The sequence below is a fragment of the Gymnogyps californianus genome, chromosome 9 (genome assembly GCF_018139145.2).
Source record: "Gymnogyps californianus isolate 813 chromosome 9, ASM1813914v2, whole genome shotgun sequence".
Classification (NCBI taxonomy): domain Eukaryota; kingdom Metazoa; phylum Chordata; class Aves; order Accipitriformes; family Cathartidae; genus Gymnogyps; species Gymnogyps californianus.
The window spans coordinates 16,740,842-16,765,887 of NC_059479.1; the positions used below are offsets into that span (position 1 = coordinate 16,740,842).

At 41.0% G+C, this 25,046-nt stretch overlaps 1 protein-coding gene across 1 annotated transcript in view; it reads right to left on the reverse strand.

The window, feature by feature from the left end:
* IL1RAPL2 (interleukin 1 receptor accessory protein like 2) overlaps nt 1-25,046 on the reverse strand; it is a 394,936-nt gene that overhangs the window by 15,617 nt on the left and 354,273 nt on the right. The window contains exons 7-8 of the mRNA XM_050901762.1: nt 10,913-11,042; nt 4,467-4,612 (exon numbers count right to left, since the gene is read on the reverse strand). Coding sequence (XP_050757719.1) covers nt 4,467-4,612; nt 10,913-11,042 — 276 coding nt within the window. The remainder of the gene's footprint in view (nt 1-4,466; nt 4,613-10,912; nt 11,043-25,046) is intronic.

Here is a 25,046-nt window from a genome sequence, read left to right on the forward strand (position 1 = left end):
GCCTTGCCATGCCTTGTATTTCAATAGTTAACATCAGATGTCAAACTATTCCCAGTTTACAGTATCTCTGATGTCTGTCTGGTAAGAAGTCATAGACTAATAGATGGAAAAAGTCTATTATAATAGCTATTTAATCTCTCTGAGAACACAGGGAATTCATGGGACTTTTATTACACTGCATGATAAAGTTAGCATATGCTCTGGGGATATATCTGGTCAAATGGAAAACAGAGTTGCTTTAAATCACTTTTCAGGGGAAAAACTATTTTTTTTTGTTGTACTGAATCTTTTTTGCTAGGAAAGTGAGATGATGGCAAAGCTGCCAGCTTGGAAGGAGAGAAAATGCTGAGCCTTGATCACCTGCAGCCCACACAGGAGTACAGACTTGTGTCCACTTGCTGGGGGAATGGCAGGGTATCGAGCAAAAACACAAAATCCAGCTCAAAAGGCAGAATCAATTTGCTTTTGCATGTCCTGTATTTGTCCTAATGCCCCATAAACTCTCCTAGAGTCCAGACATAAGGAGGCGGTAAGCCAAGGCATTTGGGCTCCTTATTTCCATTCCAAGGTGGAGGCAATGGAGAAAACCCCAGAATGTTCAGTTTTCTTGCCTACTCCAGCTCTTAGTCTCTGCCTCTGATTAATGCCTTACTCCTCAAGTGGTCCTCACTGAGGTCAATAGGGAAGGCAGCACATCCAACATTAGGTAAGGAGTTGAATCTGGGCTTTGTGCTATAATAGTGACTGAAAATTAGTAAATAATAATATTCTGATAGTTTCTAATGTAAAACAATGTAGAAGCACTTAGCCATAACATATCACAGATGATTACGGTCTTTAAAATACGAAAAGTCTCAGAAACACCCAATAAATGAGAGACAAATATATTTTAGAAGGTTCCTCATCATTTAGTACTATATCAGTATCAAAAAAACCCCAAAAATTAGTTTCCTGTATGTCTTGAATAAAGGCAGCCTCCTTGAAATAAATGATGAGCAAACATCATTATAATATTAACTTTTCTCTAAATTCAGTGCTTCTTTCCACTAAAAGCACAGCTTGATTTTATTCTGTAATTCCTGACAAGTTATTCATGTTCCAGGACAGTTATATTATAGACTATGTAGACTCCAGTCACTAAAATACTGGACTGTTTTCAAATTCATTTGAAGGGAAACCTGAACGATTTCCACAACTAAGGGACAAGTGGGTTTATATTGTGTTTCCATGTAATTTGAGCACCAAACATGCTAAGACAGCATGGAGAAAAAAAGAAAAGCAAACCTACAATTGTCCAGAACTTGTTTTTGAACTCCTTGAAAGCAAATAACAATGTGGTCTTGAATTAAGTCAGTAAAGAAGAATGTGATAGCAGATACTGGTATTCAGGTCTCAGGAGCATGCCTGATTCTGTCTTTGCATTGATAGCTTTGGGTGTTTGAAACTGGATTTGGTTCTTTTTCAATCAAAAAAATAAAAAAGAATCCTAAATGATGATGCATGCTCTGAGGCTATCAGTACACTGGTGCTGTACAGACAGCACTCCTGCATTCTCTGAAAGCATTTGTGAGGACTGTACTACTAATACAGCAAAAGACCAACAAATTTTACCTTAAATATTTGAACAGTTCCCTTTTCTTCCTTAAAGCAAAGTACGTGCTTAAAAATAACCACCTGATGTCAAAACAAGAACTAACTCTAGAAATTCTTATACTACAGCTATAACTTGGATTTGGAGTTTATTCCTGTTTTTTTATCCAAGCCTTCCTAGTTTAGCAGGACTCATGACTTACGCTAGCTTGTGTACACCCGACGTGCTGCAATCACACCTTTGAACAGAGGGCAGACATAACCTACAGCACTGTGACAACCTGGAGACAAAACGGAGCTACAAGCACCTCTTGCTGAACAGGGATAACGCAGCCCTTAGCACGTAAGACTTTGGAGGGAGGGGGATTTCTCTAGCTGAGAGATCTGTGCTTCCTCTTCGCCTTTCCCAAGTGCCTCAGCATCTGGAAAGCTGCAGCACATTACAATAGGAATCCACGACCCCTTCTTTGACGTGCACAAACGATGCTGGGTCAACAGCTTTCTACCAGTCCTGCCCTAAATCTTGTCACAGGTCACTAAATATAGTAGTATTTCCTGGCTTATGAATAATTTATAGTCAAATCCAAGCTGCAGAAAGCTAGGATAAGAAGTAATTATATCAAGTTGCAGAAAGGAAAAGTTTGGTCAAGTATTTGTAAGAACTTAATAAATAACAAACAGGACAATGGGACAGGCAGTCAAAGGACACAGTGAAAATACTGTGGTTATTTTAAATGACACTTCAATAGCTTGAAAACCAACTATTGAGAATGCCTGAGGGGAATATAAGCTTTCTACAGCCACAGTGCAGAGAGAAATGAAATAGTAGCTGAGAAGTGAACCCTTCCACCTCCAAATTCTGTATTCAGCAGTGCTTCTTCCATAATTTCAGCAGAGCTCTGAAATATCTGCATTTTTCTTGTTATAAATAAACCTAGCTTATTATTCTAACATGTGCAACACAGCTGAACATTTAACAGTGTCAACATAGATATACTTACTATCAGTTGTATATTTATGAGGTTCAGTGGATGGAAAGGTAGAACACTTTCTGCACTAAAGAGGCTAATCCTTCATCATGATGACCAGATTCCTTAATTAAAGTTGTGACATCCTGTCAGTTTAGATGTTAAATATACATTCGTGTGTGTTCCACACCACAACTGTGGGCCCTTGTTTCTCAGAGTGGTTTGCACCTTCCGTATTGTGTTTTATCCTTATCACTTAGTGTAAAACATAACCTATGTTATGCCCTTCTTTCTGGGAGGACATAAAAGTCTCATGTATAGAGGAAACTCTGTAAGTAGGACTTGATTCAACTGATTTTGACAGGACTGCGTACTGTACTTTCACACATGTAACCTGTGGGTCACATGAAAAAATAGCAAAAAAAGAGGACATTGACCCAAAAGTTCCCTCTCCCTAGTTGCCCTTTTTTGTCCCAATACCACCCTCCCCTCACCTTTCATTTTATACAGATTATAGCCATGAAACACAGCACTTAGCATCCAGCACACCTTTAGGTGAACCAATGACTATGGATGTTTTCCAGAACTGCGGTGCCCCATCTAGAGAGGCCTTGGCTGGTCTTCCTGTTCTTCGACCTGGCCCTTAGTTCATTTGTCCCATGGTGATGTCTACCCTAGGCTCAGAGGTCAATCTGCAGCACGCTCAGGTACTAATATTATATTTAAACCTTCTCCAAATGGTGACACTTTTGTGGGATTTTGCTGCAACTGTGACGATGGAGAGCACTGGCTTTTTTAACTGACACTAACACTGCAATCCACAATCTGCTGAGAAGCACGTCCTTTGCCGTAGTGGTCTGAAAGCACATGAAGGACCGGAACAGCACTTGCAGGTGTGCCTTGTGAAAACATTTCTTCCTCTTCTCTTTTGGTAAATTAATTTACCACCAAGAATAATGGCAGAGATCTGGACAATGTATTAACTCCTTAGTCAACCCCCTGTGCTGATGGCTCTGTGGTTTCACATTATGTCTTTATCTCGAGCGTGTAACCTTCCCTTGCTTTCCCAACAGTTACAGTCTTAACAGCTTTTGTACTACCTAATACACTGTATCTTGGTGATACACCATCAATGGTGATCACACTCATGAATTAAATGTCACCCTACTTATGAATAGGAAAGGTGACTGAACAAACAACATAAGAACTGTAATGAGATACTGTTACACTCCTTACGATAATGACTTCTACAAAGAGCAGAGCATAGTAGCACCTTTTAATTTGGAACATTCAAACCCAAATGGTTTCCTTTCTGCTACAGATAACTTGTCGGTAGTGGTATTCCCAATTCCAGGTACAGTACCAAGCAAAGCAACCATGATGGGGTAATTCTGCATTGATTTGTAGCTCCTATTGCAATGTTTTCATTCCCAATGCAGTTAGAAATCAAAATGCATGGCAACTGTTTAAAGCTTTCAATTTAAAAAGCAAAGCCAGGAAGTGGAGAAATACGAGAACATCTGACCTCACTGCTGAGGTACCTATTCTAAGAAATGCACATTTTAACTCCATCACACGATTACCTCTGGTCTAGTCAGTCAACTCTGGGTCAAATTCATAGGTTGTTTAGACCAAGATACTTCTACTGATTATATTGGTGCTTTATGGGTGACTGTATTCCAGGCAAGTGCATCACCTGCAAGGCTGACTCACTAGAGACTAAAGAACAATTCATGATTTTTTTTTTCACAAATGGTAAACTGAAGCTGTAACACAAACATACTTCAGCTCCAAGTAGGCACACAGGAGTCCAGCCTGGGTCAGAGAGGTCAGCAGGACCTTTGCCACTGGCTGACCTGTTGCTGCTGAGGCAGGCAAGAGTACAGATAATTAAATAAAGATAATTACCTTTCTTACGCAGAAGAACACTGGCATGTTTCCGTCCGTTTCTGTTTTCCACATGACACGTATAGTTAGCCAGGTCTGCCTCCTCTACAGCATCAAAAATCAATGTCAATTCAACTTCTTTTTCTCCAAGGTGTTCTCTCAGGAGTCTGAAAGGAACGATACAGTCTTCGCTTAACTGAATTAATATGGGTGGAAGATTCCCAAAAGAACCATGATTTCTTGGCACAAGAGACACAGTGTTCCTGGCCTCCTTCACTCCTGGAGAAGGACTTAGAAGGAGACTCGAGTTGCCTGAAAGAGACTTCACAGAGGCATCCTTCCTGAGAACCAAAAGCCTTTTTCTCCCACTATGTCTGTAGCGAGGAGCTGAATCAAGTGCAGGAAGAGTGGCTATGAGTGCAACGGTTGCATGTGGCTTGTTTACCTCAGCTCCACCAGAATTAAATGTTTCTTTTAAAAGAGGCAATAAACACTCACTTTCCAGAGAAGTAAATATGCACTACTAAACCATCGCTGAGCTAATTATAAAGCAATATTTTAAAGGCCGGGTATTGCGATACATTTTAATGCAGTCTGGAAAACCAACAAAAGGAGCTGTGCTACTCTGTGGAATTTTCCTCTATTGTTGGGGGCTAGATCCTGACTTTAAAAGAGAACAGTGTCAAGAACAAGAGCTCTCTGCTCCTTTGAGAGGACAGAGAAGACATGCAAAATCCCCACAAAGGGAAAAGAAAGTTCTAGCAGACTTTCAGGCCAGAGGTACAGTCTTTTCATGTCATGTTCTAATGTGAACATTAAAAAGAATGCAAAGTAAATGCAAGTGTTTTCTGATGCTGACATTAAGTCTAAAAATACAATGTCCTATTCTCTCAAAAGGCTTCTTATCAGTTGCTCAAGAAAAAGTTACTGGTCCTTTGAACAAGGAAATGTAACGTCAAGTAAAATCTACCAGATTCATTTGATCCTGTTAGTGTACTGCTGCATAATGTGTAAGGGGGTAAACATAAAATGTGTGATGCTCTCGCAGTCACCTGCGAACTCACCATTGCACATAGTACTTCAGGGAGTCTTTTCTCCTGAAAGATAGTGTATGGCACTAAGAGGTAAAGGTATAAATAAGATCCATGTTCACCAAAAAAGAAATATTTTCTCCAGAAACTGAAGGGAGGCAATTGGGCACAAAGTAATTAACGAGAGCGCTGTTTGCACTGGATGGAAACTGCTTCTGGAGAGCTTAAAATTTTTCAGTAACAACAACAAACCCCAAATTTCTCTACAATAAGCCAAAGGTGTTTTGGGGTTTCCAATGCGCACTCACATTTTCTTATGTACATAATTTCATATAACAAACATGGAACTCCAAATTTGAAAACAAATCAGAAGTATGAGGGCATTGCACTAGACAATCAAACATGCAAGCCTGACTGCTATAAACCACATATTTACAGTAAGATTTCATGCAGCACATAGCCTTTAAAGGCTTGTGTGATCTGACAGGACTCAGAAGACACACCAGAGCATCCACAACAATTCAACCTCTTTCACTATGGCTGTGTAACTTGAAAAAAAGCAAGTGGAAAAACATTAATTTAAGAAGAGGCATGTGTGTTGCATTTGGAACTTGGATTGCATAGTTTTTGCAAATTCACTCTCATTTATTGTGTATTTTTGCATTTTTTTTATTCTCGCACTGAGTCCAGGTGCTGAAAATAATGCAAGAAAGGTTGAATTTGCATCATTTCTAGCCAGAAAAGAAACCTCCCAAGAGAGCCTGATCTATTTGCAGACTCAAATCAGTCTAAATCATTGGGGGTCAGATAAACCTATTCTCATTTACCTATTAATATTCCATATATATATATATATATATATATCTCGAAATATTTTAAACTCAGGGGAGTCTTTCTTCTCTGTTGGTAAACAATATGCTCCACAAATTTTGGCCTACAAATCATGCTGCAAGGAACAAATAAAATCATTAACAGAGAAGATATCTGGGACACTAATCTGGAGAACTCTGTGAATGTTCAGATTGTCTTGTGTTTACTATAATCAGCATAATTTACGCAGAAAAAAACAAAGACAGATTACAATTAAGATAAAATAAACTATTATTCTGAATCTATTTAAAATAAAATAATTGACCCTTAACCTAAATTTAAATAATACATGATCAGCTAAAAAGGAGCTTTCAATAAAAAAGAACATGCATTTGGACTGAGAATTTTTTTCCACTTATTTTCATGCTAATTGCAATCTTCAGGAAGAGAACTCTTTAGAATGTGATCTATCATGAAAATGCTGACAGACATTTAAGCATTATGCTGGTAGCAAAGTGTAGAAAGCTCTTAGTGGTGTTAAACCTTTCATTCCTGCTTTTTTTTTCTTTTTTCTTTTAACCAGTACTCTACAGATAACAATTCATTATTGCCACAGAAATACACAGTTGGTCACCTACATTTTTTTAATATGTGTGCAGCCTTTAATTGATTGCATTTTGTAGTTGGTTCAGAGAACATTGAGCACAGTATGTTTGGGTTAGAAAAGGAATACAGCATCAACAAGTAAGACCTTAAAGCTGCAACAGTATTTGCTGCACACCCAGAAGATGAAGCTCCGTCCCTGTCTGAGTTGGGGGAAACTTTGCCAGCTCCCACAAGCTGACAAAAGAATAGCTCTTTTTTCTGGTTTGATGAACAAACTGTAAGAGTAATTACATCATTTAATACATAGGTAAATCAATGGCGCTAGACAACTCACAACAAACAGGATGGAGAGGGAGAGAGAAGAGGTGGGTGAAGTAAAAAAAAATATCCAGTGCTTTCTTTTTGTTCAAGCTTGCTTTCTTTTTGTTCAAGCTGAAACATTTTATTTGATCTGAAATAAAACATTTTGTCTACTGATTATTTTTCAGTTAAGAAAATATGAATTAAAAACAAAAGTGTCATTTCAGAACACAAATGTTTTCTTTGAAAAATATCCAATGTTTCGGATTTTTCAAATCTTTTGTCATATTTTTCCAATGCGTTTATGCACTAAGTTGAATCTGAAGTTAAATACTTTTCCTTTGAAATCACGTTTTCCTAAAATTTTCAGGCTTTGTATGATCACAGATGTAAAGGCTATAAGAAAGCTTCACCTGGGTCTCGTTGCAAGACCAAGGCATTAATTCCAAACCTTTACTAACCTGCATGCAAGTTGGGACTTATCAAAAAGGAACCTTTTATTCTTTATATAGTTGAGGATCTGGACTATGAACAGGGATACGAACTCCAGTCTGTAGATGAAAGGACAGATCTCTGTGTACATAAGTACCTCTCTAAAGAAAAGTAGTTCCACTAACAACATGGCACAGCAATCTTCCCTCTCACTTTCCTGCATCATATTTTTCATTCTCTGCCCAGAAATTGTCTGCTTGAATAGTATAAGCCTTTCAGGAGAGGGCTGTCATTTCCATACTTCTCTGCAAAGTACCCGGCACATTAGCCAGGCAGTGATGGTAATTCTGGCTCCCTCCCTCAGCATCCCCTCCTAACAGAATACAACATCCTCATCTTGTCTGAGCGTTTTGCAACCATCAGTTGACTTCTGTGAGTGAAAAGGCAGAATGTTAAATTAATCAGCAGGAAGAAATAAGGCTGCAGTTCAAAATGTCTCCATTCACTTCTTTTCATGCCTCTAGAGAATGAGTTAAACTATTTCCACTTTAAAAATGGAGAAGACAGAAAAAAAAAAGGACAAACATGCCCTACAAGTTGAGCATTATGAGGCACCTGCAAACTGTTCTGCAGTGTTGCCTGAAGAAGAAAAAGAAGCAACTCATAGGTGGCTGGGAAAGTAAGATTTATGCCTGAAAATACTTCTGTGCCATGGCAGAGAGATGGTGCTGAAATTTGCTGTGGGCTCCTTTGATAATTAGGTACAACTGACAACTCTGCAGGCAGGCTTAAAGACTCTGATTCCTTCTTTAATAGTCCTGATTCAATTTACATGACATTTTTATTACCGCTGTGAAAAACCCACCTGGCAAGCAAAGTCTCTTCCTCCTTTTCCCCTTATGCATGTCTAACATTTGGAGATCTTAATTCAAGGGAAGGCAAGGAGGCAGGTTAGAGAGGGGGTCACAGCCTGAGTCCTGCAATGCTGATTAGTTACTTTTTATTATAAGGCTCTGTAACAAGGTCTAATAAATAACGAGAAGCCCAGAGCTACACATATATTACTCATGGTGAAGTCTGCTTACCAAAAAAACAGTTCCACGGGTTTGATTTTAACAGAAATGCTCGAGTCATGTGCATCCTTATTTCAGTGCTTTTGTAACAGCACACTAATTGACTGGTAACTATGCATGCTAGAGGATGCAAACTAGGGATGGATGTTTTGTACTCCCACACTGCATTGATCTCCAAACCTGAACTCTCATCATAAACAGCAAATACAGCGACACAATGGATGGGTACAGTCCAGGGTAAGGGCAGCACCAAAAATTCAGAGTGCTACTAAATTTGTGAACTAATTTAAGATAGGGGATGCAGAGTTAAAATGCTAGATATTTGCCAAAGGAACAACCCATTGAGTATCTTGGTCTGGTTGTAACAATTCCTGATTACTTCTAGTTTCTCAACATTAACAGAAATGTGCTGATAATACCATATGGAAGCAAACTGACGGGAAAAGCATCCAACCGGCAACTTCACCGTGGCTCATCAAATTTGAAACATACATGACATTTTTTGAAATACATCAATAAATACGACTGGGTGGAAGATGTGGGCTGGCTCAGGGCACTGACAGAACAGTTAGTGCTGCTTAGTTTCCCTGAAGCAGCATACCTGTAATGGGACACATAAACAAGAGCTGTTACTGTGAAAAAATCATTTGCAAAAAGTTACTACTGCAGTTGCCATAGCTACTTCTAAATGAAAAAAGGGATGGACTGTGGCACTGCTGGTAATGATGCAGCAGGTTTTGGTAAATGCTATGTTTTTAATGCTGGCTGTGATGCACAGGAGATTAGGTACGTGATAAGTAGCTTTGCTGAAGAGGAGATTCACTGAATTGTGACAGGTCTGTAAACTGAGTCAAAGCATTTTAACAAAGTGAGAAAAGGGAGTTGTCACAAAATTAATTTGAAATATCAATGTGTAATGAGATGGCACAATGAAGGACAAATACAGCTTTTTCAAACTCAGTTTCACTAACAAATGCACATAAAGGAAAAGTTTTGAACTGTGCTAAAGCTGGAGAGCTCTTTAAATACAAACCTCAAATTGTCCTTCTGATGCAGAGGAAGAACATGATCAAAATCTCTCTGTTCATATATATACACTGGAGAGGACACAATGTCGTTAAATGCTGATTACTTGCAATGGCAGAAGTTTCCAATAATTGTATTTTGTGGTCAGAAGCCCAAAAGAGAATTGTACACTTAAAGCCATTCTAGCAATATATGATAAATTTCATCTGTATGCAATTAAGGTGCAATGTTAGGTCAGTTATTTTAGTGTATCTTAATAACTAGTGGCTAAATGGCTGAACTTCAAATTATTGATCAAGTAATAAAGCAAAGGAATCTCTCTCTCTGCCTGCTCTCCAAAATCACTTTTACAAGAAACAAACAACTCAGAAATGAGACCAAAAAAACGTGCAATGGAAGGTGCAAAGACCTTGGCTTTCTTTATAATCTATATTGATCGTGTCTATAGGAGCTGGGACCACCTTGCCCATAGTATAACCATAGCTTAGTCTTTGCTCAAAGAGCTATTAATCAGGTAATTATTAAACAAGGAAGACAAGAAGATGCTGTTAGGTGCAAATTCCTTGAAAGTTCATGGGGATACAAGTGTTTTCTTTACAATTGGTACAGCAAATGATAACCAGCATCTGGAACAAGCCAAGCACAAGTTGGATATTGGACATCCTCACACAGTGACTTCCTTCTCTCCCTTAAGTGTTAAGCATGGAGGAACAAATACTGCTCTTTGAAAGCCCTGGTTAAGGTATACTAGGAGATACATCACAGGCAGACAACACATTCAGTCGAAGAGAAAAAGTATGGTGACTTTGACAGGAGACCATCCATCTTTAAGATTAACACTGATGCTGAAATGAATGTCATCTTGCCAAGGACTGCCACAAGGGGCAGCTGCAGCGGACAGCATCATTTCTACGCACGGCTAAAATCAACCCCCAGAACACTCAAGAGACACTTCAGCTGCCATCAGGGGAATTTGATAACAGATTTTCAGGCACATAGATAGCTACTATGTCTTTAGAGTTTATTCGCTAGAAAGGAGAGGGAGCAACTCGCACTGCCCTGGTTCCAAGTCATTCATCACTCTTTAGACAGAAAACTATTTCCACTTCCAATTAAAAACCTCTTTAAAAAAACCCAACAAGCTTTTGGGACATACCATGTTTTTAACAGTAAATACTCCAAAAAGTACCTGACTTCGCCTTCTCTAATGTGACCTTCTAATTCTTCTATGAATTTTTCCCCTTTCATCCAGTAGATCATGGGGCCCGATTCTCCACTGAATCCAAAGAAAGCTTTGCAGGCCACGGTCAGCGGGTTTCCTGAGGACAAGAAGAAAAGAGAGGGTTAGACACATCATCATGGCTACTAGTGAGAGAATGATTATGAGAAATCTCAACACCTCAGATAAACCTCCCCATTTAAAACTGGAGAAAAAAAAAAAAGGAGGAATACCTATAAACCATAGGAAAAAAGCTGACGCTGATTTGCAGCTACAGGAAATAGCTGTGAAATGAAACTCTGAGGTTATCCATCATTTCATTTTTCCCAGAAAGACACTACATGAACTATGAGAAGGTATGGAAACGGTGGCAACATAAGGTGATGTCAGATTGGTTGTTAAAAAGAAGGAGATGACTTCTTTGTCAGACTCCTGGGATCTCTACCAGGACTGAGGAGTGTGCCCTAAGAGGCAGGTAAATCACTGAACTTGCTTACTACTGCCTATCCACCCGTAAAAAAGACACAGCAATAATTTCTTCCTCACTTAGATAGAAATCAAATGTTAATGAAGTCTTGGTAAGCTGTTCGGAGAGCTTTTAAAGATCCCCAAGTAATACATGATGCCAGTGAGCACCAACACCACTCATGTTACTGTCAACAGGCTTTTGGCAAAGGACCAAACTTCAAAGCATTATTCAAGCAATAGAGTAAAGAACTCTCCCTTTTCAGCTCTGCAAAAATACTTCCAAAAGAAAGAAAATAAAACTTGGAAACTAATCATATTTCTTTTCTCTCCAAGAATTCAGCATTTAGATGGGTTTTTGTTTGGCTACAGCTTTAGCTGTACTAGCTCGTCCAGGACTGTGCTTACACTGCCAGGACAGATGGTTGTCTGCCTGCAGAAGACCAAAAAAAAGAACAAAAAAACCCCAAACAAGCCAGGAAATTCAGGAGAACCATGCCCATTCCCTTAGTATGCGAATACAGCTGCTGCACCCACTTCTCTTTGCCTATTTTACCCAGCATAGGTAGTCCAGGTTACAAAGCAGCTGTAGAGTCACCAACTTACATGGGAGGACAGACCTCATTTAATGTCAATGGAGACTCCTGCTGAATCTTCCAGGACTTGGATCAAGCATGGAAAGTCCAAATAATGCCTTTTACTATATTTGGAAGAAATGTTTTACTATGCCAGCCACTCTCAGTGCCGGCAGGAGACTCTCTTGATGCTGAAATAGAACAGGCCTACACTTTTCAAAAAGGGCTAGTAATTTGGAGCACTTCACTTGGTTGAGCATGGGCTAATGGTTTCACGATTGACTTACTGTGCCTTAACAAGTTACCTCGTCTGCTGAGCAGCCATGACTTGCTGCGTGCCTACTCAGAGCATACAAGAGCTGTGTGTTAAAGCATCTTTGCCTAAACCCTCACAGAGCTGTCCTAAGTCAACTGAATGCCTGTGTGGTGTGAGGTCTTTTGTGCCGCTTGCCTCAGAGTCATGATACGCATCTATTTAAATACTACTTAGTGATTCCTAGCATGTGGCTGCTCAGTCCATGTTTGATTTTAATGGAGAAAGACAATTGTAGCAATGTGAAAAAGAAAAGGGCTAGACATGGCCTATCAGCATTGACAGTATATGCCCTTTCCTTGGCACACCGTGCTGGATATTAAGTGTTACAGGCAAAATATATTACAGGGTGTGCTTTTCCTCAAACGAGCAGCTTTTTACTGAAAAAACAAACCCTTAAGAAATGAAAATATTCCAAGGTGAGTCTAAGATTTCTATACATGCAGAGTAAATATCCTGAGGTAATACATCTGGTCTGAAGAAATAAGAAGTTTTCTATACAAATAGGAAAACCTAAAAAACCTAGCTGTTGGTACACAGCATCTGTAATAAACAAACCCAATATAAAGCATCAGTAGCCTTTACTGTGACAACCTGCATGCTCTGAACATGCCCGGGCAGATCTATTTCCCAGCTTTGCCAGCAGGGAAAACCAGCAGAATAAACTAATACCGTCAATGGCAAACTTTAGAATGAATTAGTATTTTCAGCTCAAAATCTGGGACTGGCCACACCTGAAAAAACCCATGGCCCATCTCATCTGCAAACCCATCACTGATCAGAGGGAGGTATAAGCAACTGTTTCTCATGGAACAACTGATTTTTATCTCAGTAGCAGAACGATGCACGTCTGGGTTGAGCTGATCTGTCCTGAGGTGGAAAGAGCTTGGGGCTTGATGACACTTCAAGGTCCCATCCAAACCCAAACTCTCACACACTGTTCTTCTGCTCCTCAAGCTGGTAAGGACATTTCACCCTTCTGTAGCTCTCTGAAGCAGCTTCTGGTTTATAACTCTCATCACTCCTTTGTGACTCTGGAAGCAGGACAAAGTCAGAAAAGGTAACATTGGCTTACTTCCTCAAATAAGCCTCCATAAGGAAAGTAAGGGAGGTTTCCCCTCTCCTGCTACGTTAAGACACAGCTGGCCACAGCAGCAACCTGTTACTACTTGTTTTCAGGGAACTCCAACCAATTTCCATCCAGAAAAGAACATAGCATGTCTCACTGCATTACCCCCCCAAGTACTGAGATCCTAAAACTGCAGCTGAATTCCCTGGTTCCTAAATGTACCCTTGAATATGGGGAGAAACAGGCACTGAGCATGGAAAGTGCCCTTTGCAGGTCCTGATTTTGGGGCTGGCTTCGAGCCATGTGGTATCACACTGAATCACAGTTCCAGGCAGAAGCAACTAACAGGCAGTTTGTAACTCCAACAACCCATCCTGTGTAAGGCCCAAACTTTTGCATATCATTACTGCTATTCTGCACAACACTAAGTAGTTCCACTACTAACTGTTCTTATTAAGAAAAATTCCCCTTGCATCATTTAATTAACAACATCAAAGTTCCTAGAATGAGTAGTATCCTAAAAGTGTTCCATTTATAAATGGTTTCTGTTTAAATCAGATAGATATTTCAGTTGCAATTTTAATTAATAAAATAATTTGCTGAGAAACAGAGAAAATGATTAGTGAGATTTCTAATGAATCAACAGTTAAGAGAATGTTTTAAGAAACACGGGAAGAAATTAGAAAAGCCTGCTTGTAGACATCACTGAGTCTACTGCTTTGCTGGGGTCACCTTGTTACAGTAAAGCCTCAGGTTCCAGCAGAAGTCTCTGCTTTAGCTTTTTTCCCTACTCTGTCAATCAGGCAGGCTTGTTGCAAACTCCCAGCTGATAAGACACAACCGCTGGCAATAGGAATGACTTTTATTGCTAAATCTTATTGTACATTTTTCACCTAACTGTTTTCACAATAAATCTGCGTGAACTGTACCATACATTTTAGCAATTTTTTTCTGAAAATGAGAATTCCACAGAAAAGCAGTTATTCAAGCAAAATAGCTGTCTGATGGCGGTAGGAGTACTGGCTAAGGATGGAAAAAGGGTCTGCAAAAGAATTTAGCCAGGCATGATTCTGAATGTGCTTACTGCAGGTCCGACGTGCTTTTTCAAAGAATGACAAATCCTGCAGCACAGTCTCTCTTGAATGAGGCATGCTCCAAGCATCAAGTAAATGAAGCTTAAAATACCTAAAAGTTGTTCAGTCTTTTAAAAACTTAAATGCCAAGGCTAGATGACTGACCAGCACGGAAGACAAAAGCTGTTTGCAGATCATAAGATCTGGCTTATGCCAAGGCATTTTTTCAGAGATTTTTTTGAAAACACGGCTTGATTATTTGTTCTTTTTCACTCATTTTGCACAAGTAGGTGCATTTTGTGGCTTAGTTGCGAGCATCTGCTCAAGGGTGCAACACAGAGTCCATATTCTCTGATGTCCACATTCTGCTGGTGCTCTGTTCTTCCAGCAAATTAGGCTTTCACTCCTGGAGCAAATCATCCCAGAGCAACCCCATCAAACAGCCAAAGTCACCTGTGAATCCTTGGGTGCTTTTTTTTTTTCTATGGCTTGAAACATTAGTGTTTTTTCCAATTCTTTCACATTTTTGTGCCAGATACAACACTACTCTAAACAAGCCTGAATTGAAGCAGATGATCCTTCCAAGCTAGTGGCAGAACTGACTGAAAGTGCCAAAGGAAGACCTCCTTTTGTACCAAGCAACATCAAAAGTCAATCCTGCACACGTTGCTAGCTGGATTTACATAGAAGAGAAGGGAAGACAAGTGCACTGCTGCCACCAAAAAATCTTTCCATCACTCCAAGTCTCTCTTATTGATGCATATGCATCATGTAGCTCCTCTCTGATAATGGTGCCTGTGTCTCTTTCCCTATAAGACCGACAGAGAGAAGTGTTTGCAAAGGAGCAGCTTCCCACTCTTGACACAGGCAGATGTTATGCAGGCACTTCACGGGCTTTGTTTCTTCAGTTTGCTGAGACAGAGGACAAGAAAGGAAGGTTACTTATCACATCTCAATAAGTGTATTCTACAGGCTGTCTGCAGCATCCAATCTGACTTTCCAGCCTGTGAGGTTTGCAAGGCAAATCACCATGTCACTGACAAGAACGTTATTGTTCTAATGTGCTTTACAAGTGCTAGAAACTGGCCAAGGAGCAGCAGAGATTTAAATTCCCCTGGCAAGGCAGGCTGGATTGTATACAACCGTGAAGTAAAGAACACATTTCCTTTTCCTTCAGAAGGACATCCTGGATAAGAAGATATGGGAGACAGAGCTTATGCCTGCAATTTATCTACAAAACAAATGCCAGGGGCAACACGGACCTTGACTCATGAAAAACAATCTCTGTGTGTGGTAGCTTCTATCTAGTTTGCAGAGAATGTCAATTTTCTCTAAGTCCCTTGCAAGGACATCCTCTTAGCTCTTCTCCTATGCTCAGCAATAACGGGCAGAACCCAGAAACACACTGAGGTGGTGCAGCCCAAGCCAAACCATGGGTTTGGCTCAGCTGGCTGATGCTGAATGTTGGGTTGAGCTGCTGCTGGGGATGTGAGGACAGCAGTGGAGGCAAATGGTGCCCACTCGAGGCCACCCTTGCAATCTGAGAGCCAAACCCTGCAGCTGAGCTGCTGAGCCCTAGACCTCTGCCTGGGGCTCATCCACAATGGGATGACTTCCCAAAGAAGTCAGGAGGCATTTGGCAGAGGCAGCTGAGGAGATGCTTGGGTTTTGCTCATGTCACCCAGCACAGCTGATCACCTGCGTTTCCCAGTCCCCTCTCAGCACAGATCAAGGGACTGCAGTACCACTTCACAACATCAGGGGCTTCAGCATCTGTTCCTGTAATCTGCTAAGGTGGCACTGCAATTCTTGACAGATTTATCCACTACTGAATTTAGACAAAGCTACAAAAACCCACAAAAACCTCAGGTACATTATCATCTCCCTCCTTTATTTTTCCCTGGCCATTTCCCAGCATTACTTGATCAAAGGTTCCATGTTTTATTTAGTACAACAAGATTTATAAAGTCAGTGTTAATTACTCTACCTGGGCTGCTTTTTTCTCGTCTTTTACTTGGCTATTCTACAGAATACAAGCCTAGCCGTGTGCTAAACCATGTTACGCCTGTTTAGGTAAAAGTCTCATGGAGTTCAGTGACTAGTTTGAGCATTATTGGATCCAGTGAAAATAAAACATACTCGAAACAAATTATTTTCTCTGACCGAAAAAAAAAAAATTACAGAAAATCCTACAATGTTTCAAAACTCTACTCCAGCAGCCAGTAGATTCATGACTGGATATGATCCTTCCAAACATTTGCATAATTAAAGATCAGCCAGGAATTAATGAACTGAAAGCATTTTAAATAAAATTAAGAAACCTGCTTTGGGTAGTGATAATAATTGCTTTAATAAGATAAATTCATAGTGAAATCAAACCTAACTAGCCTCCAGACATTTCAAATCAGTTTAAGAGCATTTAAAAACTCACACATATATAGAGAGAGTACTAGATTGTTTTATTCTCCAGGTTTCTACAAAGAAACAGACTAAAGGAGGTGCTTTTTCCCTACGTAAGGCCCCGTGTTATGAACAGCATATGCGAGCCACTAAAATAATATTCTGGTAGCTGTATTGATATGTAGGAAAAATAAACGGCAGTGGTACGTGACATACATTAAATTGGGTCTTCACTCATACAAGAACTTTTTGACTAAGGCAAGTCTTTGGCAATAAGAAAGAGCTCAGTAAAAACTTTGACAAGAAAAATGCATAAGATCTTCAGGTCTTATTTTGTCCTCTGTAGTTTATGATCTTAATTCTAACTTTCCTTCTTGCTCTGCTCTTATTTCTTATGCCTCGAGACATCACAAAACACATGGCCATGAGATATTTGTGCTTTTCTGTCTCACTCAAGTGAGCAAATGGCATATATAAACAGTATAAAAATAACACTGACTAACAGCAAGCAGCAAAACCCCAAACATGAAACAAAGCAACTAAGCCTCTACACACTTTGTTGTCAAGAACACAAGTCAGTGCATTTGCTGTCATTCCATACAGCCCCAATCATTTCTAATTTAAACACCACAATCATGACCCACTGCAAGTGCTGCTTGTAGGTTTGGCTATTGACTATGGCTCTCACAAAAAGAGAAAAACAAAACTAAAATACACACAAGGCTGAAATGTTGCTGATAAAAATTTATCGGATGTTCCAAAAATGAATCAATCAAGGCAAAATCTCCTAGAGCAACTTTCTTCCAAAAACAACCCAGAAAAACATCCCCCCCCCCCCCCTCCCCCAAAGTAAACCTCACCTAAATCCTGTAAAATCCTTTATCCCATTTTCAGAACTGCCTTGGGGTCAGTATTTGAAGTCTTAGTCATTGAGAGCTCAGGTATAACTGAAAGTCAAGGATTTTAGCTTTTCAGTTATTCACCTACAATGAAGATAGATGCTTAGTGGGATTTCCAGAAGCAGCTTGACAGCTGCCTTGTGGTGACTTTAACTTGTGCTCAATGCTGAGGTCCTTCTGAAAATCTCATTTCTGTGCATTTTGAGGCACAGAAATATTATTTAAGAGAAATGCCCTGTAGGTACTTAAAAAACATCCCCTTGGTGGTAGGGTTCCAAGGGCTGGGGCAGCCCAATGGCAACAGAACAGTGACATCCAGACTGAGGTGAACTAAGCACGGAGTGAGATGGAACAAATCATCTTGCTATGGCCAGGGCATGGGTACGGCCGCATGCTGTCACTGCAATCATTTCTCTCTATTCTGATATCGCTTTTTAGCATGGCCAAAACAGGTGGCAACGCACAGGTGTGTTGCTCCAAGAGAAGACCAGAAAGGGAAAAATTATTCAGAGGGACACTTGCTTTCTTAGATCACTGTCCCATGGTGAGAAGGGGAAACAGCCAACTGTTTGAGCTACAACGAGAGAGACCACAAAGAGATGCTCCTGTCTCCTCCCAGTGATCTGCTGCCTCAAGGGAAGGTAGGGTCCTATCCCACACGTTGCTGCTTCTTGCCAGCTTCAGGACTTTCCAATTCTCCAACTTGCCCCTGCATAAAATTTTCTATGGACATTCATGTCTTACATTTCAGTCTCCTGAGCAAGTACATCTTGATCTTTTCTCTCGGGGGAGAAAGAGGATGAAATTCAGCATCTCTTTCTACAGAGTAATCTGGCTTCATGTGAAGAAAGTGCATGGAGGGACCAACCTAACCAAGATCTGCTACCATCAATGTGGCCAAATTCTGAACCTTACTCACATGAGTACGTAGTGGGTATCCAGTCGTACGTCTTAGCGAGTTCCCATTTAGTACGCAGAGGGTACATTCAAGGTTGCTAAGGAAACCAGCTGTGGGCTGCAACAGACTGAAGAAATTACGCTAAACCTCTTCCAACTTCTGTGTTGATTTTTAAACAAATGATAGACCTTCTTAAGACAATGACTATAGAACGGATAATTCTTCTTCACTTAGGCCAAAGCAAATGTGAACTTATGCTTCATGCTATGGATGTCCTGCCCTATAAACAAGGTAAGAGTCTTTGAAATAAACGTATGCTTGAATCTAAGGAGTTAACTGGAGTATTTTCATACTCAGTTTGTGACTGTTCACTCAACTCCTGCTTAGATTTTGGCTAACCCAGGTCATGCTAAGGCCTGATGTATGCTGGGAGCAGTGCCATTAGGTCAAAGCAAGAGCACCAGGGAGGCAGGACAGGTGGCCAGACAGAGCTAAAGGGCCATTATGCACCATTATCACCTGCAAATTGCCGTCTCCAGCAGCCACTACCTTTTGTCTGGCAGTTTCCTCAGAATCCACTATCGTATGGAAATGGTATAGACCAAACCTCCAAGCTGGAGGGTATAAAACATCAGTTTACCCAAAAAGCTTTTGAAGCAGATCCAACAGCAGCTGGACTGCTGAGGCTTTCATGCTTCTTGGTGTGACACAGGGGACACCCGCAACTTGATGGAGGAGGAAGGATAAGCACTCTCACCATTGGCTAGGTAACTAATTCTTTTCTTTTGCTCATAGGTGCACGATATTAAGAGTTATGGGTTCTAAGTTCTGAAACCTTATGACTTGAATGATGAATAAATGAATTCATGTGATAGACTAGTCTGGACAAAAGGGGATTGAGCCCATTTGTCACCTTTTTTTGGTTATATTTCTTAATTAGCTCATGAAATAAAGTTTAAATCACAGAGTATATTGTCGTGTAAATTTGAAAGATCCAAATGGACTGTGACATCAGTTTTGTACAAAGATGTTAATGAAAAACCTAATTCTCCCTGCACAGCTTGCTAATATCTCCATAGTGCCCTGCAGCAGGCACGTAGGGCCAGAAATGTTACTGTGGTTAACAAGGTCCAGAATATCACCCTGATGCACGTATTTTGATGTTAGCTAAGTCCTTTCCTCTATCTGCTGCCATGCTCCTGACATAGTGCAGGAGAGCAGGATGGGAGGGCTAAGAAAAGGGGCCAGACACAAGAGGCAGTAACTGCTGCAAGCTTCTTATTTCTCCAGCTTTCCTAGCCTTCCTAAAATAAATCAAATGCAGTGCTTGGGTCCTGGTCAGGGGGATGAAGAGACAGATGTCAATCGCCTCTGATAATGAATGTAACCACAACTGTCACCTCACTGGGCCTCAGTTATGCAGGTGGCCTCTCATCCACAGGGGACAGGACTTGCCATTGCTCCTGATAAGATGACACAAGTTCCCACTTCCCCTGCACAAAGGGACCAGCAGACACACAGCTACCAAGATCAGCTTGTACTCATATGAGAATCTACAACTAACTGATGTGCTTAAAACTCAGCAAATGCTCAAACATTTTGCTGAACAGGGAGAGGGTTCCTTGTTGATTAAATTTAAGCATGTATTTAAGTGCTATGCTGAGTAAGGGCAACAGTGAGTTTTAAATAAAGACTGTATCTACAAAAAAGATTCAAAAAGAAAAACAACAGCCACAGAGCAACATTTTCTCCAAGCTAACTCCAGTAAATAATTCCCATTTATTATTTACTTAAATTTAGAGATAACATTCAGGGAGAGTAGGAAAGTAAAACATAGTTCAATAACTACAACCTGCATTTTGCTTATTGAGTGAATCAATATTGTTCATCAGTTGTCCAATAAAGAATTTACAGGGAAGTTTAATCTCTTCTAATTTGTCAAAATTAAAGGAAACATTTTTATTTGCCCTTCTTATTGTTAAGAAAAAAAAGTCATGATTAAAAAAAAGCAAGTAACATTAAGAGGGGTGGTATTTAAAAAAAAAGCCAATCACACAGAAAACTCTCACTGTTTTACTTTTTTTTTTTCCTGGGTTTTTTTTTCCCCTCAAAACCTTGGATTGAGAATCTTTTAACCAAGATACAAGACCTAAACCAGGGACTTGTATCTTGGGTGCAAGAATTTAGCAAGCACTTAAGGATGTAAGGGTCATAAGAAATTTTATAAATTCAGACAACTTCTCAGAGTTAAAACTACTCCTTCCTAAAGAGATACAGTGGCATTCCCTTATGCTCAGTAATTTGAGCCATAATCTATCAGTTCAGGTAAGCTCCACATTGAAAATGACCTTGGGTTTTTTCTCTGACAGACGTGATTTACAGAAGTCAATAGACTAATTGCCCTAAACCTATTAGCAGTGAGGACTCAGATTTACCCTAAGCCTCTTGCCTTGTCTTCAGTTGACAGCATTCACATTAACCACACATTAAATGTAATTTTAGTTGCACAGGAGTCTAATAATCTCAATTTTCCCTAGGTGAGTGCCAAACCATGAAGCCTGTAAGTCACAACTCCTAAATTCTGCCCCACCACTTTTTTTTCCCTGGATCTTTACACACAGTGAAGGCATAGCCCGTGGTTTCACCTTCCCCAAATCCACTTAATTCACCCTCATTCTCAACGCTGCTGATCGACAATGATTAAAACCACTCCAAAAATCAAAAAAACACTTTGCTGGCCCAAGTCAAAACTCCGGCAAAGGGGAACTACGCTGTTCAAATTCGCGGTGATGAGATATCACATGCTTGCAGAAAAAAGTGGGAATTTTAAGACTTAGCAGGGAAATCATCGCAAATCTTTGCTGGCTAGGGAAGGAAAGATGTCTCTGCAAGGACTAACATTGGCCTTCTCCAGATCACAGCAGAGCACCCTTGAAGGACAGTAACATTACCTTTGGCTCACAGCATCAGAGCAGCAAGGGTCAGCTTTTGTGGACTCCTGTTCCAGGTTTGAAAGGGAGCAACTGTCGCCAGAGTAAGCTATAGATACAGACCTCTCTGGATCGTACCAGCTTTACCCTACTTGCCACCAGCGTGGGATGCAGCAAAGCCCACACCTCATGTGCCTGTGGGACTACACGGGGAAAGAGGGGAGCACGGATTCACCCTAAGGTGGTCCCATTGCCTTGGGGATTTCCCAGGTGGCCACATCGCCTGGCTGTGGATTCCCCACAGCTAAGGCAAATGGCACAAACAGGTCATAATGTAAGAGGCAAGTGGGCTCAGAGCAAGAGATCCTCAGACCTCAATGTGATATGGAAAGCAAATGCAAGGATAAGAAACCAGATCTTCCACCTTAAAATGAGAGGAAAGAATGAATATTTCTGCCAGACACAGGTTGGTAATCAGTCAGCCCAGTTCCTTGCCAAGGAACTGAGCCTTGAAGTTCATCTGTTGGTTAAAATATTGTGCCCCAATAATCTGGGCACAGACTCCATATAGCTAGAGAGGAACCTTTTTGAAAGAATAAAAAACGCAAACCATAATAATAAATAAATAAAAGACCTTCACCTCCACTCCCCCACACACACTGCTTGGGGAGAGGGATGTCATGTCTTCTCAAGACTTACAAGAAGATGTTATGAATTTGAATCTGAAATATATTGAGAAGAGGGAAGCTATATTGTTCTGCTGTGGAGAACTCAGCGTGAACTCCTTACGTTTGGGAGAGCCATGTTATGAGTTAATTCAGAGCAACCTCCTGAGAATTTAGTGTGAACCTACATGGTTGATCTTAAAAAAAACCATTTGCTATTCTAAAATAAAGAGGAATCAGGACATAGGAGCCCTTCCTCTACCATGGGGGCAGGGCTGTCAGTCCTGTTAGGCACAGCAGGCAAAGCATGAGTGAGCCACAGCCTGGCCCAGGTAAGAGCTCAAGCCTGCCCTTTACTCCAGCACGCTGTGAGCAGCCGGGCAAGAGCACTCAGCACACAAAGCTGGCTCCCACAGAAAGCAACTTTGATTTCATACAGCCCTGGAGCCTCAGAATACCCCTCCTCGTGTTTTGCCTACAGTGGTGTTTGGATATAAGGCAGTATCTTAGGAGCTCAGAGCAGGATCTTAAAAAAACCCTCCTGAGAGAAAAGCTTTGCTCTTCTTTATTGCTTATCTCTTTTCTTAGCTGTGCTAGTGCTAGGAAGGAAATTAAGCCGCTCCCTGCAAGATCTGATGTGAAACCATGGCCACTTCAGTGTCAAGATTGTTATTCAAGCTTTTTTCTAGTGCCAGAAATCTTTATGTGGCCTTCACCTCTGAATTAACCAGAGAAGGTTACAGACTTGCTCTTCCGTCCCTTGGGAAAGCTCCTGCCACCATCCAGAATGAAGCAAGGACCCAGGTAATTGTGATCATCTGGAAGTATGATGGTCTTATCACACACAGATGTGCAGGAGCAAGACCAAAGGACTGGCCTTTAGAGATGTGCATCTGCTACCTCGCAGAGCACTAAATAAAGCTGTGCCTGCAGCTGATAACAGGCTGAGGCAAACACCTGCCCCCATAGTCTTGTGAATGTTTCTTTTAAGGATATTTAAAGGGATGCTGCATATGTTCTCGAAAGCTCACGTAGCAATACAAAATAGAGACAAATACAACAGAAAAAACCTGCTGTAGTCCAGAATGGATTTTCAAATTCAGGAAAGCCACTATTGCTCCATGCACAGGGTGACGTGAACATGGCAGCACTTCACTGTTATTTCCCACTCCAACACCCAGAGGAATACTGTCGGAGGGTACCCAGCGCTGGGTGATACCTGTGAAGAGTTGTTAGCTGCCCTGAGGGGGCTGTTGCACTTTGAAGTCAGAGAGGTTTTTCTCTAGGTCTTTTTCTGCTGACTGTGCTGAGTATTAGAGACAGAAAAGGCCGGGTAAAATTTTCCCTCTGGATAATTATCTTCTGTGCTACCTTGTTGAGAACCAATGTGTCTGAACTAATTTCCTTCATTTCTCTGTCAAAAACATAATTATTTCCTTAGCTGATTCATTCTTCCTTGGGCTAGGGCTCAGAAAAAGACACTAACTCAGGGCAGTTTGTCAGGAATTGTCTTGACTGAACTCTCCTCCCCTCAACCCTCAGCTCCAGAGTCAGCCTTCCTAAAGCCTGAATCTCCACCACTACACCTGTGCTGACTTGGTGATGGATAGAAAGCTTCTTTTCTTGAGTATGGTTTATGTACTCTGGGATTTCACTGCAGGCCTCTAATATTTTGCCTTATATGCTACTGCTGCTGCATTTCAGCCTAGTATTTCTCAGCAACATTTCCCTCTGCTGAGTTGTGCAGATAATGGGCAAGATGCACTTCTTAGCTCTGCCAGGTGGGCTTGTCTCCGACGGAAAGTCTGCCTGGAGGGAGACGGGGCTGGATGTAGCATCTGAAAAATCCTTCCCACGTTGCAAAACTCAAACTGCGGGCAGGGCTGCCTAAAGAGCGGGGGAGTTGGGGCGGTGAGGAAAGAGGCTGAATCTTCACAGGTAAAGGAAGGATGCTGTCGGCTCTGGTCATGGGGAACAGGGCTGACTCGAGGCTTGTTGAGGAGAGCCTGAAAGCAGCACTCTCTTGGGAAGGCTAGGACAGATTTGTGCTCTGTGCTACCTCTACCTGTATCATTTCTCATTTCCCACTAAGCATAAGCTCACAGCCTGGCTCAGAGAACGAGCACAGACCCCTGCAGAACATTGTACTTCGTGCCTTGCAGTGTGCTGAAAAACAGGATCCCCTGGGTAGTTATCAGCCAAACAGACCAAATAATACTCACTATTCCCAAATGCCAAACAAATTAGCTACACAGACACTTCCATCCCCCTTCAGTCCCCCTAATGAAACCCACTTGAAAAGTCAGCTCGACACAGAAACATAGCTCTATTTGCTAACAAGTTGGGTTTTTTCCTTTCTTTTCCAGTGAGTTGTTGAATGTTTCTTGTTTTCCCAACAGACAGAAAAGACATTAAATGCTTCTGTACTGACTCCTGTACCACTAGTTTTTCAGCCTTTTTAGATTTACTGACCCCTACAAATTTTCTGTTGAAGCTGCTGACCTTCCCAGAGAGCCCTTGCCCCCACTGACATAAAGGTACAGCCTAACTCCCTTTCAGAGCCCTGAGGAGCAATCTGCCACACTCCAGAGTTACCAGCCACTGCCCTGTGAAGTTACCTGACAGCAGTACACATAGTGCTGTGTTTCCTGAGATTAGAGGGTATGTAGCAGCTTATTGGGGATAGCTGTGGAAGGCAAAGAGCAATCTCCCTTTCAGAAGACTGCTTCAGAGAGATGACTTCAAATGGGAGAGTAGCAAAAGGGCATTTCAATGAAAGGAGAAATTAAACCTCAGCATAGGCAAACGTTTCCCTTG